Source organism: Anolis sagrei, chromosome 4 (assembly GCF_037176765.1).
Source record: "Anolis sagrei isolate rAnoSag1 chromosome 4, rAnoSag1.mat, whole genome shotgun sequence".
Lineage (NCBI taxonomy): Eukaryota > Metazoa > Chordata > Lepidosauria > Squamata > Dactyloidae > Anolis > Anolis sagrei.
The window spans coordinates 54,288,349-54,307,300 of NC_090024.1; the positions used below are offsets into that span (position 1 = coordinate 54,288,349).

General features: G+C 39.0%; 1 protein-coding gene across 4 annotated transcripts in view; it reads left to right on the top strand.

The window, feature by feature from the left end:
• Positions 1-18,952, top strand: part of NOL4 (nucleolar protein 4) — a 157,229-nt gene that overhangs the window by 75,604 nt on the left and 62,673 nt on the right. For all 4 annotated transcript variants that reach the window (XM_060775244.2, XM_060775245.2, XM_060775247.2 and 1 more), the window contains exon 5: positions 3,200-3,332. In XM_060775244.2, the coding sequence (XP_060631227.2) occupies positions 3,200-3,332 (133 nt within the window). The remainder of the gene's footprint in view (positions 1-3,199; positions 3,333-18,952) is intronic.

The following is an 18,952-nucleotide window of genomic DNA, read 5'->3' on the forward strand; positions in this document are numbered from 1 at the left end:
ATTCCTTCCTTCAGTGGCTAGTATGATAGCCTTAACTAAGGAATTATGGCATACTTAAAATATAAAAGTTATAGCCTTTTATATCCATGACCTTTTATAGTAACTTTAATTTTGACTACATGAATGTTGGGGAAATTGACAGAGAAACCCAAGTAAGTGGTGATTACATTTTGAAGTATACCTTTATGTATACCAGAATTTTCTATATATATCATAGAACTGGCATGCTCAAGTGTTAAAGCAAAACCATTTTATTCACATCATTAGTTGTCTACATACTAAAGATGTGGCAAGAAGGATGAGAGTGATCATTTAAAAGGAATTAAGTTGTGTACCCCAGCCCACAGCTCACAAAAGCACTTTGATATAATTTTAAAAGGATTCCAGCCAAACAAGGCACTTCAGCCAAGCTTCACAAGTGAATCATTGCTTAGATTTATGGGAAAACCCTTGAGTCTGGTTCATGCAAGTGGGATTTCAGAATATGCATAAAACTAAGCATGTTTAATAGCTTTTCTGAGTGTGGGTGTTCTAAGTGGGATTAGTAAGATGAATGCAAAGAACAGTCTATCTAATTATCAGAGAATTAAGGGAGACCTGATCTATAATTTTCCTCTTTTCCATATTTTTTAAACCTGAATTTTCAGTGGTATAGCTAGTGGAGGTGAAAGGATCCAATCATATGATACTTAGATGGAGTCTAAGAAATCATGTAATATATTATAGCTATTACAATCATTTTAAGCCATGAGAAGTTTATATATGTTTTCAAGGTGGTAGATAAAAAGCCAGTGTTGTCTTGTTGAAAGGCTTACGCTGCAATCCTATATCCTCTTATTTTGGAGCAAGCCCTTTGGAAATGAGTGCAATTACATTGGAAATGAAGGAAGCATCTTGCAGTACACAAAATATGAAAGAAGAAGAAACCTTAAGGGAGGCAGGCCTAAAAGCAGCCCAGTGAGGACTGTGCATGGGCAGCCCCAAAACGTCTTAATCTTTGGTGTGTCTTCATGTGGTTAAAACTGGGCCCTGCAACAAAATATTGTCATGTTGAGTGACCCCAGTAACAGTTTCAGTCAGTCATGGACCTCTCCAGTTTATCTCGCTTCACTCCCTTCCTCTTCTTTCTCATTGTCTACCACAATTTCAGCATTGTGTGTTGGGTAGGTTTTGTGGTCCCTCTTTTTAAGAGTTTTATTGTTTTTCTTAAAGTGTTTTATATCTCTGAAAACCAGGGAATGTTGCTCTATGAGTTGAGCTGGAGATTTTAACATATTTTTAATTGCATTTAATTGGCTGTCCCCCCCCCCCCCCCCCGCCAAAAAAGAAAAGAAAAAAGAAACCTGGAGAATTTGTGTACTTATCTCCCAACTGGAGATGATCCACAAAAACTGGAGATTGGAGATCCAGTTTCTAAGATATGCCAACTTTGAGGAAAAAATGTTGCAGTTAAAAGAGTTTAGCTAATTACAAGTTGAATTTATATTTTGTAGAGGTTTGATCTTAGCTCATTATCAGCATAGAAGTTCTTAATTGGAAAAATAAAAGGTAAAGGCTTCCCTTTAACATTAAGTGTAGTCGTGTCCAACTATGAGTGGTGGTGCTCATCTCCATTTCTAAGCTGAAGAGCCGGCATTGTCCGTAGATGCCTCAAAGGTCATGTGGCCAACATGACTGCATGGAGCACCGTTACCTTCCTGCAGAAGCAGTACCTATTGATCAACTCACATTTGTATATTTTTGAACTACTAGCTTGGCAGAAGGTGGGGCTAACAGTGGAAGCTCACCCTGTTCCCTGGATTTGAAATGCTGACCTTTTGGTCTGCAAGTTCGGCGGCTCAGTGGTTTAACCCACTATGCCAACAGGGGCTCCAATATGTTCCTAAACTTCCCATTTATGGCCCACTTCACCTTGATAACATTATTGCCTGCCAACCCCTGAAATAATGAGACTAGGCAACCATTTTCTTGGGTTCAGATTGGGCAACTTTATTAAAGGTTACCTATTTAACTTTTAACTAATCTAACTTAGGTGTTTCTTTGAACTTGGTGTGGCAAAGCCATGGTGGTGTCCATCTCTGGACCACTCACCCCAACCACTTGGGCAAAAGCACTTGGGTTCTCTGGTAACTTAAAACTGGGCAACCCCTAAGGAAAATATTCAGAGAAGTCTCCCTCAAAGATATGGAGGCCAGACTCCTGAAATTTAAGGCCGATGCTTTTTCACCTCACCCTGTCCAAACGATTGGCAGGTGAATGTTTTAGTTGCTGGCCTTCACCCCTGAGAGGGGTGCCTTGGGTGCATGCTGACTTTCAGATTTTTCCTATCTAATTACGCTAAGCCTATTTAAAAATCATACTATCCCAGCTACCCCCTAAAACAGTATAGGGTAGGTGAAAAAACCTTCCTAGAACATAGGAAAGGGAAAAATTCCTACCTGGCCCCAAATGACAACCAATAATTATACTGTTAATGGGGTGGGTTGCTGAGCAGGAACTGAATGAGACAGAAGGAGGCCAATCTAGGCATTAGCCTGGCTCTGCCCCCTTCTGGATGGTTCCATGGAACCAACCAAGTCCAGTCCCGGGGAGGAGGCAAACTTCTCTCACCCCCCCCCCCAGCTGCACCGGGGTTGGAAAAATCGCTTATGTTTTTTTTTTTAAAAATTCCTGGAGAAACAGAATTTCCAGGGAAGCACTGATGATTTTTGAAATGTATAGAATACTTTACCAAGAATGAAAAAAGTTATTTTAAACAATGCCGTCAGACTAATTTTTCTAACTATTCTATTATTTTTTCTAAAAAAAAAAAATAGAGTGGCAAATCTACTATGGTTAGTTTAGCTAAGTTGAACTATTTTATTCCATATTTTATCAGTAGTTATGGTACATCAGTTACTCATGGAAATTCTACTTGCATTCGCTTAAAATCTTATTTCCATAGAATCTCTAATCCTGGGTTCATTTACACACATCAGTTGAATTTAAGTGCATGTCACTGGTTACAATATCCAGTTATTTACTCTTGTAAGATCTCTTAGTCTAATTATAAAGAATCAAAGTATTTGAGGTTGTCTGTCCTGTGCTGAACAGCATTTAGTAATTGCCTGGTAAGCTCTAATCTACAATGAATGCTATGCCTGGAAAATTACCTTGACATTTCTTAATATGCTTGTGAAATAGAATTCTATATTTTCAGGATGAAAGCTCCATAGAAAGTGATGAATTTGATCTGAGTGATTCCACCAGGATGTCTGCTGTAAACTCTGACCTCAGTTCCAATCTGGAAGAAAGAATTCAAAGTCCACAGAATCTTCAGGGCCAGCAAGATGGTAAGCTTAGTGTTTAGCAAATGAAGCTGAGTGTCCTTGATTGCCTACTTCTTTATTAATTTTCAAAGGTGTGTGATTTGTACAATACAATTGCTATACTATAGCTACTACTAAATGAATTAGTAGTAGCTATAGTATTTAATTAAAAAGTATAATTAAATATATAAGGTTAGATAGCTGCCCAAGGTAGTGTGTGTGTGAGGATTAAAAATGAAAAAGGAGTCTAGAAAAGGAAGTGAAAATATTTCAACTAGTTTTCATACAGTAATTTGCTTGTGAATGATCGACAGGGCACTACATATGTGGCAAATTGTATGCCAAATTGGCTGGTTTATCTTCCTTCGAGGCTATTATCCAGGGACATATCCAGTTAATAATAATAATAACAGTAATAACAATAACAATAATAATAATATCCCATTTTTTCCCCTAATGGGACCCTAAATCGCTCACTACACAATACAGTACAAATTAAAGCACATTTAACATAAAATACAAGACAAAGATCACACAACGCATAATAATGTCCAGAAATGAGATATAAAAATATTAAGCATTAAAAACATTTAACACCAATTACAATGATTGTGGAGACTCAGCAATTAAATAGTATATTTTGCACAAGTCCAGGAGGACCCCCAAACTGCGGACCTGTGATTTCAGAGGTAGTGTTACCTCATCCAGCAGAGGTTGCCACCCTATACCCTGATTTGCCTCACGGAGGACCACAAGGACCTCTTGTCTGGATTTTATTTCAATTTGTTTGTCTTTGTCCAGTTCATTACAGCTGACAGGCACCGGTTCAGGGTCTGGGCTGCTTTCTTGGCTTCTGGTGGAAATGAGTAATAGAGTTGGATGTCATTTGCATACAGGTGACACTAAACTCCAAAACTCCAGATGATTTCTCCCAGCAGCTTCATGTAGATGTTAAAGAACATGGGGGAAAGTACCGACCGAGCCCTGCAGTACCCCATAGGACAATGGCCATGGGGTCGAGCAAGCATCCCCAATACCACATTCTGGTTCCATCCTTCCAGGAAGGACTGGAGCCACTGTAAAACAGTGCCACAGAGTCCCATCCCAGCCAGACAACCCAGAAGGATACGATGGTTGATGATATCAAAGGCCGCTGAGAAGTTCAGGAGAACCAACAGGGATGCACTCCTCCTGTCTGGTTCCCTGCATAGATCATCCACCAAGGCGACCAAAGCCATCTCAGTCCCATAGCTGGGCCTAAAACCAGACAGAAATGAATCTAGATAATCCATTTCAGCCAGGAATCCCTGGAGTTGCGATGCCACCACATACTCCAAAACCTTGCCCAGGAAGGAGACGTTAGAAACTGGTCATTAATTACCCATTATGGACGGGTCCAATGGTGATTTCTTTTTTTTTCTTTTTTTAGAATTATAAATTTTATTAAAGTTAAATATAAATACATAGATAGAGGGAGAACAATATATAGCAGATAGTATAGTACGAAAAGTACAGGGAAGCCCTGTTGTTAGTGAGTCTCCCAAAGGGTGTGTGGGGGGGGAGGGTGAGGTAGGGGAGGGGATGGGTAAGGGAAACATACAGGGGAAGTGGTATAGAGGGGAGGAGTGGAGGGGAAGAAGGGGATGGGTTGATAGTAGGGTAGTTAAAAACAATGAACTTCCATCTATTCGATGAGGATTTTTATATATAAATATATTCCGTTTGAATTCGTTAGCACTTCTTCCTTCCTTGTGATACTGTTTTTGTGATTTACTTTTTTTCCCTTTCCTTTTTGTTATTATTATTATTCTTATTGTTGTTATTGTTAATAAATGATGTCGATTTTCCATTTCTTAAGGAAGGCCTTTACCAAATCCCAATTCGTAGGTTTGTTTGGAATGCCATGATTTGGTGTTAACCAATAGGTCAATTCGTCCATGGTCATTATATCTAGGATTTTGTTAAGCCAGTCTTCTCGTTGAGGGGCTTCTCTCTGTTTCCATTTTTTCGCGTATACAATACGTGCTGCTGTAATTAGGTAGTGAAATAGTTTGTCGTTGTTTTTTCCCCCCTCGATGTCATACATTTCTAGGAGAAAAAATTCTGGTTTGTTTTCTAATTGTATTCCTAAAATCTCTTGAATATCTTTTTGAATCATTATCCAATATCTTTTAGCTACGGGGCAGGACCACCAAATGTGGAAGAAAGTCCCAATCTGGTCTTCGCACTTCCAACATTTGTTTGAAGCGTTTTTATAACATTTTGAAATTATTTGGGGTGTCAAGTACCACCGATGGATCATTTTAACAAGGTTTTCTTTCAATTCAAATGAGTAAGATAATTTCATTCTTTGGTTCCAAACTCTCTCCCATTTGTTCAGTTCTATTTGGTGGCCTATATTTTGAGCCCACTTAATCATTGAATCCTTTATTAGTTCTGTTTCGGTGGTCCACTCTAGTAATTTCTTGTAGAGTTTTGTAATAAGCTTGCTATTTGATTTCAATATGCTGTCAAAAAAGCCATTTTGGTCACCAAATTCTGCGGTTTTATCTATCTTGTAATAATCCATCAGTTGTCTATAGTTCAGCCAAGAAAGGTTGGGAAAAGTTTCTTTTATTTTTTTTTCCTCTCTAAGTACATATTTTCCTTCTGTCTTTTCTAAGATGTCGCGATAGGTGGGCCAGCGTTGCCAACCCATTTCTCTCCGATGGAGGGCTTCTAGGGATGAAAGCCATAGTGGAGTTTTATTATATAGTCTTTTTTTGTGTCTCTCCCATACTTTCATTAGACCCGCTCTTATGTAGTGATTCCCAAAATTCCTTTCAATCTTTGTTTTGTCGTAATGCAAGTAGGCATGCCAGCCTCGCCTAAGATCTACACCTTTTAGGGAGAGCAGGTTTCTGTTTGTTAGTAGGATCCAGTCTCTGATCCAAATGAGACAGCAGGCTTCATAGTAGCACCTCAGGTCTGGAAGACCGAGCCCGCCTCTTCTTTTATCATCAATCAATATCAGGCGTTTGATCCTGGGCTTTTTCCCTTGCCAAACGAATTTAGAAATAGTTTTATTCCATTCCCTGAAGATGTTTGCATTTCTCATTACCGGCAAGCATTGGAATAAAAATAGCATCTTGGGCAAGACGTTCATCTTTATTATGGAGATTCTCCCTAGCAGAGAAAGCTTCAAGTTTTTCCAGTTATCTAGGTCTTTTTGAATTTCCTTCCATTTCTTTTCATAATTATTTTTTATTAGTTGTGAATTTTTAGCTGTTAGCATTATTCCTAAATAGCGTATCTTCTCTACTACGTTGAATTCTGTTAGAGTGGAGAGCTCTTCCTTTCTCTTTTGGGACATATTTTTAGTTAGTATCTCCGTCTTCCTTTTGTTTATCCTTAGGCCCGCTACGGACCCGTATTCTTTAATTTTAGTTGTCCATTTGGAGATTGTTTCTATGGGGTTACTGATAATACATATTAAGTCATCCGCAAACGCCCTTAGTTTATAACTTTCCTTGTTTATTTTAATGCCTTTTAAATCAGGGTCATCTCTGATGGAATTGAGAAGCATTTCTAAACTCAGGATGAATAATAGAGGCGACAGGGGGCAGCCTTGTCTCGTGCCTTTGCAGATTTTCAGAGGGTTTGATTCTTGCATGTTTATTATCATCCTGGCCTCCTGGGTGATATAAATTGAGTTGATGGCGTTGTAGAACTGATATCCTAAGTCTAGTTCTTTATTTAGTAGTTTTAGATAATCCCAGTTGAGATTATCAAACGCCTTTTCGGCGTCAAGGCTTAGAAGTGCTAGCTCTTCTTGGTTGTTCTTCTCAAAATATTCTATGGTGTTTAAAATTATTCTAATGTTATCTTTTAATTGCCTATTAGGCAGAAATCCTGCTTGCTCTTCTTTCACCCACTCTTTCAGGAATAGTTTGAGTCTCTCGGCAAGTATACTGGCAAAGATCTTATAGTCCACATTAAGGAGGGATGGTGATTTCTTTAATAACAGTCTTACTACAGCCATTTTCAGGCTGGATGGAAATTTGCCTTGGTTGAGGGAAGCATTTGCCTCCCTCATCACCTAGTCAACGAACCCGCCTCTGGTTTGTTTAACTAGGAAGGGCAAGGATCTAGAATACATGTGGTGGGTCTTGCTTCTCTAAGGATCCTGTCTACATCCTCAGATTGCACCAACTGAAATGAATTCATTAAAGCTCGACAAGCAGACACCTGAGTTACATCCGCAGCAACTGTATCAATAGAGACGTCTAGGCCGAAATGGATCTGAGCTACTTTATCTGCAAAGAACCTTGCAAATTATTCACAGTGAGTCGCTGAGTGGCCAGAGGACTCCACCTGAGAATCAAGGAGCCCCCTTACCACCCGGAACAGCTCCGCTAGTCAATTCCTTGCACATGCAATGTTGGCTGCTGTAAAAGATTTCTCAGCTACCTTCATTGCCATGAAGTAGCGCTTCCAATACACTATACTCTGTGTTCGGTCAGATTCAGTGAGAGTTCAGTGTGAACATCGCTCTAGTCTCCTACACATTGGCTTCATCACTGCCAGCTCTGCATTATACCATGGAGCTAATCTGGCTCCATGGAGCAATTATGTCTACTGCCCAGGCTATCTCTGTATTCCAGAGATCTGCCAGGGCCTTCCATAGTGGCAGGAAAATCCCCAAGAGCTGTCAGGAATCCATCTGGATCCATAAGCCTCCTGGGGCAAACCATTTTCATTGCCCCCCACCCCTGCAGAGGTTCAGAGCCTCAGTTAATCTAAACCTGATCAGATAATGGTCAGTCCATGACAACGGAATTGTTGATATTTCCTCCACTACACCACCATTTTCATCACATCCTGTGCAGAAGACCAAGTTCAGTGTGTATCCAGCAGCATGGGTGGGGCCAGATATAACCTGGGACAGCCCCATTGTTGTTATGGCAGCCATGAAGTCCTGAGCCACGCTCGACAGGCTAGTCTCGGCGTGGATGTTGAAGTCCCCCAGTACCATCGCAGGGTTTGATAAGGTTCAGCTAGTTTGTCTGGATTACGAAGCCATTAATCTGCCTCCGCGGCTGCGTAGAAGTCAGGCTGGAATAGGCTGGAACAGACCAGTTTATAAAGGCCACAATAGCTGCACCAATAGCTCCACCAAAGGGATCCTCTGATCCCTAGAATGTAGGATGGTGTGATCTTCTGGGGGTGGGGTGGGGCGTGTTGCAGGGTAATGGATTAATGCAACTTCACGCCTGGCCCTTAGTGTAGGTCCTCTTACTGTGAGAACATAAATAGGATTCACTGTTGAAAACAATAAAACATTGGACCTGTGTAACTAGTAGATGAAGGTATAATTCATTTGCTCATGGAAGTGTAGTCTGATAAGACTACTGGTTAGCTAGCTGCCCAAGGTAGTATTCGTGTAAGGATTAAAAATGAAAAAAGGAGTCTAGAAAAGTGCCTGCTGGAGATCTGTTTGTACTGATAATTTTTCAGGCATAGCATTCATGGTAGATGATTGTCCAATGCCACGGGATCCAACCTATGAAATTTTGCAGTCTCCACTGCTACAAAGCAGCCTTTATCGAAGATTGGACTCCCAATATACCCATTCCTGGAATCTCATCCTTAGTCTTTGACTGCCCTCCTTGCAGCTTCCTGCCCTGCCGTCCTAAACTAATTCATTCTGATAGACTCCTCAAGCAGCATTCCAGTTTAGCAGCTGGGGCTCAGCTTCTGTTCTCCTTGTTGTTCCTCAGGGGGTTTCAGCTTATGATATTAGTATGTCAGAGCCACCAGTGCTGCCTCAAAGTAAATCTAAATGGAGAGTCTGTAAAAAATTCCTGCTCTGAAAACAGTTATTTTCTGATTATTGCCCCTTTAAATGGAAGGCTATTAGATACACTATATAAATATTTTTGTTAACTTGGTCTGCAAACCTAGATGCATGCACTTGGGAGTAAGCCCTCCTGATCTCACTGAGACTTATCTCTAAGCACACATGTATTAAATTCATATTCTAACTGTGCTTTCTAAAGACAAACCCCAGAAAGGACTCATTCCTGAAGATAATTTTTTTGAGTTGATTAAGATTAAGAAACAGAATCTGGCCATGTTTACAAAAAATGCACATCTCTTCCTTGGGGTGCAGAGAGTTCTTGCTGACTCATCTAGTTTATGACCTACTTCTTTTCTGATTCCTCGTTAGAGCAGGTGCAGCTTATTGACTTCTCAAAACCTACAAAAGAAGCTGGGGTGACTTTTTAATTTAGGCTTATTTTGATTTGAGAAAAATATTCAGGCAAAGGATCCCATTAGTATCTGAACTGCAAAGAAAGCTAAACTGAAAAGGAATCAAATATGAATACTGTTGAAATCAATAATTGCATGAATCCTATATTTGAAAGTAAATCAAATCAAATCAAAAGATAATGGTGATACTTACTTCTTATAAAGCCTTACCAATACCTGTGTCTATGAATATGATCCTGAAATCTAATTCTAAAGTAATGCAACTAAAAGCAAGACTGCACATATTATTATTATTATTATTATTATTGACACAAAAGTACAGTATGTCACAGCAAACGAGATCGATATTCTGGATTTCGTATCACAAAATCACAAGTCGAACACTTCTCAAGCGTCTAGGACCGTGTGATGTATTTTCGAATGATGCGCGCAGATCCAAGTAAGATGGCCTTTTGCAGTTGACAGATCGTGATTTTGTTGATGTTTATTGTTTCCAAATGCCGGCTGAGATTTTTTGGCATGGTTCCCAGTGCACCAATGACTACTGGGACCACCTGTACTGTTTTATGCCAGAGCCTTTGCCTTATTATTATTATTATTATTATTATTATTATTATTATTGTTATTATTATTTCATTTTGCTTTTTTCCCATGGGTGAGATTCAAAGTGGTGTACAATGGTTTAAAAAACAGGAATACATAAAATACACATTGAAAGCCAATTAACATCAAAGCTAATTAAAACAAATAACCCAATTTGCCTATACAATATACAACAAATTAATAACTTACAACATACCATTAAAAATTCCCTAACCTCAGGCCATTGAGGTTATGCATAAAACAGGTTATACAAGATCCTAAGAAATTCCATTTTCATTTAGCTGTGTCGCAATTGCCAGATCCAATATAGCATTCAAAAGTAAATATTACCAGCAGCTATCTGGCAGGTGCCTATTTTAATTCACATATAAGCCAAAAATCGCTTTTTAAGAATTAAGAATCAAGTAATACCACACTCAAATAACACTTCTGTTGATAGCAAAGCCAGACTTTCAGAATCTAAAGTGGATATTTAGGCTACTATTCCTCTTCACAACCCTAATGAAAATATGTGGACTAGACACAATATAATGTAGAAAATGAAACTCCCTTGGCTGAGGTGAGCTAGTAGATTAATATGGAGAAATCCCACAATTCTATTGTACAATGGCAGCTCTGGGGATAAAAAGATCTTCTCTGCCTGCAAGATTTTCAGTCTGTCACCTTTTACAAGCACTGAATTCATTTGTCAATACAGAGAAAAAAGAAATGGAACATTTACATCTACGTGTTTCAGAATAAGCCTCAGGGCTGAGCTGGAAATTAATTGAAGTGTTATTTTTTCATGGCAAAACTACAAAAGTTTCTGCAGACTGGAAGTAAGTGATATCACAGCACTGAAGAAAATTAATGCCTTTGTCACCTGTGAAGAGTTTAAGTGAAACTGGCATATATCACTACTTCACTTACTTAAATTATATTCAGTTGCGTCGAAGAAAGGAGCAATGCCCATTGAGCTTTCTGCGGTGCAGTTAGCCTTTCACAAGTTAATAGCAACTGCAAAAGAACACACTAACAATTACTGCCAGAAGAAGTCTAGTATATGTTAAAGAGACACTTTGGTAGCTTTCCGCCCCCGCTGCTGGTATAACATCCATTTGTAAGTTGCTATTAGTGATAGCGAAAATGATTGCTTGCTTAAAGATAGATAAAATATTTCTGATAAATCTGGTCACATGCAGAGCCAGAGCATTCCACCTGGCAACAAAACTATGTTGTTAAGAGGGATGTACTGCTGTTTTACTTTGGTCAATAGACATAAGCAATGACCAACCCCGATAAAATAGTGAAGAGTAGAGACATCACACTGGCCACAAAGATCTGCATAGTTAAAGCAATGGTATTCTCCATAGTAACCTATAGATGCGAGAGCTGGACCATAAGGAAGGCTGAGCGAAGGAGGACAGATGCTTTTGAACTGTGGTGCTGGAGAAAAATTCTGAGAGTGCCTTGGACTGCAAGAAGATCAACCAGTCAATTCTCCAGGAAATAATTCCCATCTGCTCACTGGAGGAAAGGATATTAGAGGCAAAGATGAAGTACTTTGGCCACATAATTAGAAGACAATGATGCTGGGGAAAAAGGAAGGAAAAAGGAAGAGGGGCCAAGCAAGGGCAAGATGGATGGATGTAATCTTTGAAGTGACTGGCTTGACCGTGAAGGAGCTGGGGGTGGCAATGGCTGACAGGGAGCTCTGGCGTGGGCTGATCCATGAGGTCATGAAGAGTCGGAAGCAACTGAACAAATAAACAACAAAAACCCCAGAACTACCAGTTGAGTTAGTGTGGCTCATATAGAGGGAGAAATGGTTCCCACCCCTCCCCAATTTCCTATTTCTGGAGCATAGGATTGTGCCCGGTGTATCTCTAAAGTTAAGACTAGATATTATGTTGCCTGTTTATGAAGCCCACAAGTCAACTGTCTAGTATGTATGGTCTTTACACACTGATTCTGTTTGCATAATATTGTTTCTGACCATTAATTTTTACGTGTTTGCACTTGGGCTAAAAGACCATTGATACTTTTCAAAACTATATTACGCTTCAGTGAAACATAGCTTAGGTTGCACAATAATGACATGAAAGTTTTTCAGTCTCAATTGCATTCTCCCATCTAAGTATTAATTACGTCAGGCCCTGCTAAGCTTCCATTAGATAAAACCTGGTGCCTCTAAAGGCTGGACAACTCTTCAAATAAACTATTGTTATTTTCTTCTGTAAAATGGTACACTAGACTGGTATAATAATATACTACCTGTGTGAGAAAGGGAGATCTGGTTTGATCATGCAATGCCAGTTGACTGGCTTTGGAAAAGTCACTCTCAGCCCAACAAACCTCAAATTGTTAAGATAAAAAGATCAGAGTATACATCCAACCCAAGTACCATAGTCTTTAAATGAACTGCCCAGTATATCAATGTCCAGGTTTGCTGTAGACCAATTCAGTAAAAATGATAATTAAGAAATAGGGCAAAGTTATTAAATTGCAAAGTTAATAAGCCTTAAAAAATTAAATCCTTTTTGGTCCTTTTTCAAATTGCTTTCTTTTTTCAGCAAAAAAGTGTGCTTGTTGATGTTTTATTTTACTCTGTAATTTGCTTTCAGTAGCAGACATAAATTTTATTAAATGACATGAATTATGTATTTAGCAGATGGAATGCAGAGTTCTGACTGGACCACTGTGATCAGGAAACAATTACATTTTCCACACCACTATCCCAGCTGTACAACTGTCACTTTCTATTACTCTTGCCTTGAACAATTGAATGTGTCTTGTAATGACAATAATTGCCTCAAAATTGTTTGCTATGTTTGACTTGTTAGCAACAATCTACTAACAATTGGTTATAATCAAGATCTTACTGTTGCATAAATTATATAAGCAAAGACTTTAAGCCCCCAAATAAAAATGATATTGCCTCCTTTTTGTGTGAGACAATGCAGAAATAAATTTGTGACACTTTAGTCCAAAATCTTTCCTAATTTAAATGAATCAGACAATGATATGAATGATTTTATCCCTTTGGGCAGAACTAGTGAACTGCTAAAACTTGGAAAATATATCCAAAAGTAGGCATGATCTTCAAACACTTTCATGAATTTCCTTCATGTGAAAAATCAAATTATTAAATGGATTTTCTCTCCTCCCTTGTTCTTTCACTAAGTGATTTCAGTTGGGTACATAGCATATTTTGTTGCTGTTGTGTTATTTCAAATAATTTCTGATTTGTGGAAATTCTATGGCACATATATGTTAAAAGCTAATTTGAAACCTGCTGGGAGACCTCAGAAACCCATATTTATGTCTTGCAGGAATGTTAGGACTTTCTCACATGAGGCAAGCAAACCCGCATTGCAGATAGACTGTAGCCTTTGGTGACAGTAGCTATCATATGGCACAATATTTATCTCTCTATTGGATTGTTATAGCCCTTGTTATTCAGTTATCCCTAGCTATTGATGGGTAAAACCTGTCAGTATCTCCTCATCCCCATTCCCACTACTTACCTGGCAGAGACATGATGATGATGATGATGATGATGATGATGGGCGGGTGGGATTCTCAACCTCTCCTAAAGCGAATGCTATACAACACACACACACACACACTCATATACACAGTAATGCTAAAAGTGTTTGATCACATTGCAAATACTAATAATATAATGATGATGATGATGATGATGATGATGAAATAATAATAATAATAATAATAATAATAATAATAATGCAAGACATTCTGGGTAGGGAATAGTGCTAGAAGGAAGGGTTATGAGAGTGTGTGGAATACTGATTGTAGGACCACAATTGCATTAATGAGGAGAGGCGTGATATTGCTCTGCCTGTCTGTACCCATTATCTCCAGTAATGTGACTGTGTGATAAAGACCTATTTATTCCTGCAAATCTCTAGGTTTGCAAGTGGGGGGCTGATATAAAATAATGTGTAAAACAATCCATGAGCCTCAACACCTAAAATCATAGAATAATACAGTTGGAGGAGACCACATTGGCTAATGGGCCATCTAGTCCAACCTCCTGCCATGCAGGAAAAACACAACTAAAGTATCCCTAACAGATGGCCATCCAGCCTCTGTTTAAAAGTCTCCAAGGAAGGAGTTTCCATCACATTCTGAGGCAAAGAGTTCCACTGCTGAACAGCTTGTACGGTCAGGAAGTTCTTCCTAATGTTCAGGTGGAATCCCCTTTCCTGAAATTTGAACCCATTGCTGCTAGTCCTAGTTCCAAGGGCAGCAGAAAACAAGTCTGCTCCCTCTTCCTTATGACACCCTTTCATATATTTATACATGGCTATCATGTCTCTTCTCAACCTTCTCTTTTACAGGCTAAACATACCCTGTTTTTTTAGGGCATGGTCTTCAGACCTTTGATCATTTTAGTTGCCTTCCTCTGGACACCTTTCACGTTGTCAATATTTCTTTTGAACTGTGGTGCCCAGAATTGGACACAGTATTCCAGGTGAGGTCTAACCAAAGCCAAATACAGAGGGAACATGATTTCCCTCAATCTAGACACTATACTCTTTTTGATGCAGCCCAAAATCCCATTGGCTTTTTTAGCTGCTGCATCACACTTTTGGCTCATGTTCAACTTTTTGTCCACACAAATGCCAATTCTTTTCTCACATGGATTTGTCAAGCCAGGCATCACCCATTTTGGATCTTTGCATTTAATTTTTTCTGCATCTGCAGTATCTTACATTTGTCCTTGTTGAAATTCATTTTGTTAGTTTTGGCCCAGCTCTCTAATCTGTTAATGTAATTTTGAATTCTGATCCTGTCCTCTGGGGTATTAGCTATCCCTTCTAATTTGGTGTCACCTGCAAACTTGATAATCATGCTCTCTAAACCTTCATCCAATCCCCTAGTCACTTCTTTCCAGGATGAAGTAGAACTATTGGTGAGCACCCTTTGGATTAGGTAACCCTAAATTACAGATCCACCTAATGGTAGCATTGCCTAGCCCACATTTGACTAGTTTGCTTTCAAGAAGGCAATGGGGGACTGTGTCAAAGGTCTTACTGAAATCAAGATATGCTTCATCCACAACATTCCCTGCATCTGTCAAGCTTGTAACTCTATTGAAAAAAAGAGATGAGATTAGTCTGGCATGACTTTTTTTTTTTTGAGGAATCCATCCTAATTTTTTCACTATTCTTTTCTAAATGACTGCAGACTGCCTCCTTAATGATCTGCTCCAAAATCTTTCCTGGTATTGATATCAGGCTGACTGGATGGTAATTGTTTGGGTCCTCTTTTTCCCATCTTGAAGATAGTGACAGCATTTGCTCTCCTCCAGTCTGCTGGGATTTCTCCTGTTCTCCAAGAATTCTCAAAGATTATTGCCAGTGGTTTTGAAATGACTTCTGCTTGTTCCTCCAATGCTCTTGGATGTAGTTCATCTAGCTCTGGAGACTTGAATTCATTTAGAGTTGCCAGATATTCCTAGACTACTTTTTTAAAAACTTATTTTGGGTTGCATTTCTCCTATTACCTTGTCTGCTCCGTATTGCTCAGTTTATTTTCCATTAAAGTGAGTTGTTTGCATTTGCTGCAGATGTAGCTCACTAGATGTTCTGTCAATAAGATGAACATCCCACAACCGCTGCATGTGAAAGGAACAGCTTGCCCCAATTCATATTCTGGTGCCTCAGGTTACCAAATAAGAGCTTTTACTAAACTGTGCTCCTTCTTCTCAGTTCTACTGTTCACTATGCTTTTCCAAGATTAGTGTTGGATAAGTTGTGCGCACTGCGAGACACGTGCTGCTAGAGCTCAACTGCCGGCTAGGCCCCCAGAAAGGACAGATGACCTAGCTGAAGCCCCACCTCTTGAACACAGAGCAGAAGCTCCTCCTCTCAAGCACAGAGCGAATGCTCTATCCCCTTAAGCAACCTCCTGTCATTTCTCAATCACATGTTGTCTGTGTTGTTCTTTATGATATTTCCCCCCTCCCATCATTTTTATATATTTGATGTGATCTGGAGATTCAGCTTTAAATCTGGGGACACAACTTCCCCCTACCACACAGTTGAGCAGCTCTAGAGTCTAGATATGTGAAGTCATAAAAGGGCACTCATTTAAGCCACAATTTGGATGCACCTCTCATCTACTAATCCTGTCTTATAGTTGAACAGTGAAGTGTTTTTTTAAAGCAAAGAAATCATGGGAGGCTCCCAGTTTAGAGTGTTCATATTTCCAAAACTGAGAATTTTTAAGAAACAAAAGATGCAGGGGTAAATTAAGATTTACTCCACACTAACCCATTCCTTGCTATTCTTCCCTATTTCTCAACTGCTATCTTTCCACCCCTAACAGTACAGTATTACATTTGTTGACTATAAGAGTGCAAAAAATTGCTGCACCACGAGATTTTACCAAAGAGATTGACCAGGACTCAAATTCTTATGCAAAACTGCTTTTGTCTATGGCAGTTTGGAGAGCTTCAGCTCACTGAACTTCTCTTAAGCGTCCCAGAAGTTTGTGTTCTTTGCAATACAAGGCAGGGCCGGGTGGAATTTCTGTAAGAAATATGTTTTCTCTTTTCTTTTGTTTATATAAAGATGAGCTTTCTCATATGGGTGAAGAAGGATCTCATACATAACATATTTTGTAAATTAGAAATTAGCGACCTCATCAAATGGGATACTTGGCCTATCCTGTGGCACTTGTTCTCCCCTTTCAGGACAGAGCCCACATGTTACTTCTGGGTGGGCTCTGTCAAGAAAAGGGAGAGCAAGTGGCGCATGCTGCTACCGCGGAAACACAGGAGCCTTCTTGTGTTGCCTTATCAGTAAAGGGGTGGGGGGAAGCCAGGTGGTGATGCTTCCCACATGGGATGGGGAAGAAGGCAAGGTGTGTGTGGGGGGGGGGGGAGTGCAGTAATGGCTTCTCCACACCCCCACCAGGAGTCCATGGATTTGCCACAATGTGTGGCGAATCTATGGGCCTTTGTGATGAGGACCTTAGTTGCATAGTGCAGTAAATGCCTTTTGAAGTTGAGGTTCATTTATTCTGAGTAATTGCAGGTTTCTGATATGGTTTGGAATTAATATTAACAGGATTTAAAACATTTAAAGCTTTTCTCTCTGAATTGTTTTTCTCTTTAAACATCACTGCCTCTTAATAGAAATGAAGTCCACAGCTGTCAAGAGATTCCCCCATTTTTCCTAGTGACAGAATTTGGGCAAAATATCTGGTGCAAAATCTTGACAGAGGTAATGGAATACACACAGCTATAGTCACCTTTATCTATCCACTTCTTTAAAAATCATGGATTTTTACCAACCATGACTTGAAAATACCTCCCCCCCCATTCCACCCCCCCAAACCTTGATGTTACTATTTTATATAGAGAAAACCATTTTACTATATCATTGCATATAATGATACTTAGGCATCTACAGATGTTGGTATCTATCTATTATAGGTTCTGGAACTAAATCTCACTATATACTTCTCCAAATAAGAATGTGATGATGAACTGGATACCAATTCATGTATGCATTTTTTCAAAAAATTATGATATAAGATTTTATATAATACACAGGCATTTTATATGAATATTTTATCCTTTTTATTTAAAATGTTTTAAATTTTACAAATGTATATAAAATGCACTAAAAGTGATTGTACAAATTGATCTCCATCATCCTTGTCTTTGGAGTAATTTATGAAATTCATTTCTACAAACCAATCTAGATGTATTTTAGAAACAATGACAAGCTATTTTCCTTATTTACTTCTTTTAAAGGCCTCTCTTGTGTTGCATTTCTACCACGAAGAATTAATGGTATGACCAGTAATGACAGAATGCTTGTGTACCACTGATTTATTACATCCACATACATTTCAAATTTGTCTAAATTTTAGGTGAGAAAAGACATTGCCGATACTTGTATTGAGCAAATAGAGGCTTCTGTAAGGTGTTTCCATGGAGTTATTTGCTTCTTGTTTTTACCACTTTACGAAATACTGTTTCTCTTTTCTCACTTGACCTTTTATGCTCAGCAATAGATTCCCAAAGGCAAACATATGTATGCTGTTCAGAACTGATGTGATCTGAGGCTTTGTTCTGGGATGGAAATTGACACAATTCAAGAGTTCCCTTTCTTTGGTACTGAAAATTGAGACATATAAACTTTATTGATGGGAATTGATGCAGTAGTTGCACAGGAAGCATTACAGTCTTCTAGCTGATGAATGTCAGTATTTCTTTGCTCCAGGTAATAGAACTGAGTCTTAGGTGATGTATTCTCTAAAGACTATTTCAAGACTAGCCATCCTGATTCCTGTAGTTAGATAACACCCCCCTCCTCTGTCAAATTATTGGTGTCTTTGCTTTTAGACCTGTGCCCAAGATTATTTGGGGCACTGCTTCAGAAAATTCCATTGGATAGACCACATCAGCTCTAACGTCTTAGATATAGTTATCATGATTGCCTATGGGCAATCAGATGAGGACAGGTATATGGTATATGTGCTATAGCAAAAAAAATTAGAGTGGATAAGGGAAAACTGGTGTTTGTTTTGGAACCAGCGGGTCAAATATACCCAGAAACAGGTCTAACATTTGAGGCACCAAAATGTGTGTTCCCTCCCAGGGAAGGATGGATCCCTGTAATAGGTCGGAACAAAAAACTTATCTTCCCACATTTCACAGAGGAAAACTGGTACTTTAGAAACCATCTGCCCACTAAGGCATGTATATTTTATTACTTTGAGGCACCTGTATCAAAGAGAATCATGGGGAAAAATTATACTTCAGTTTT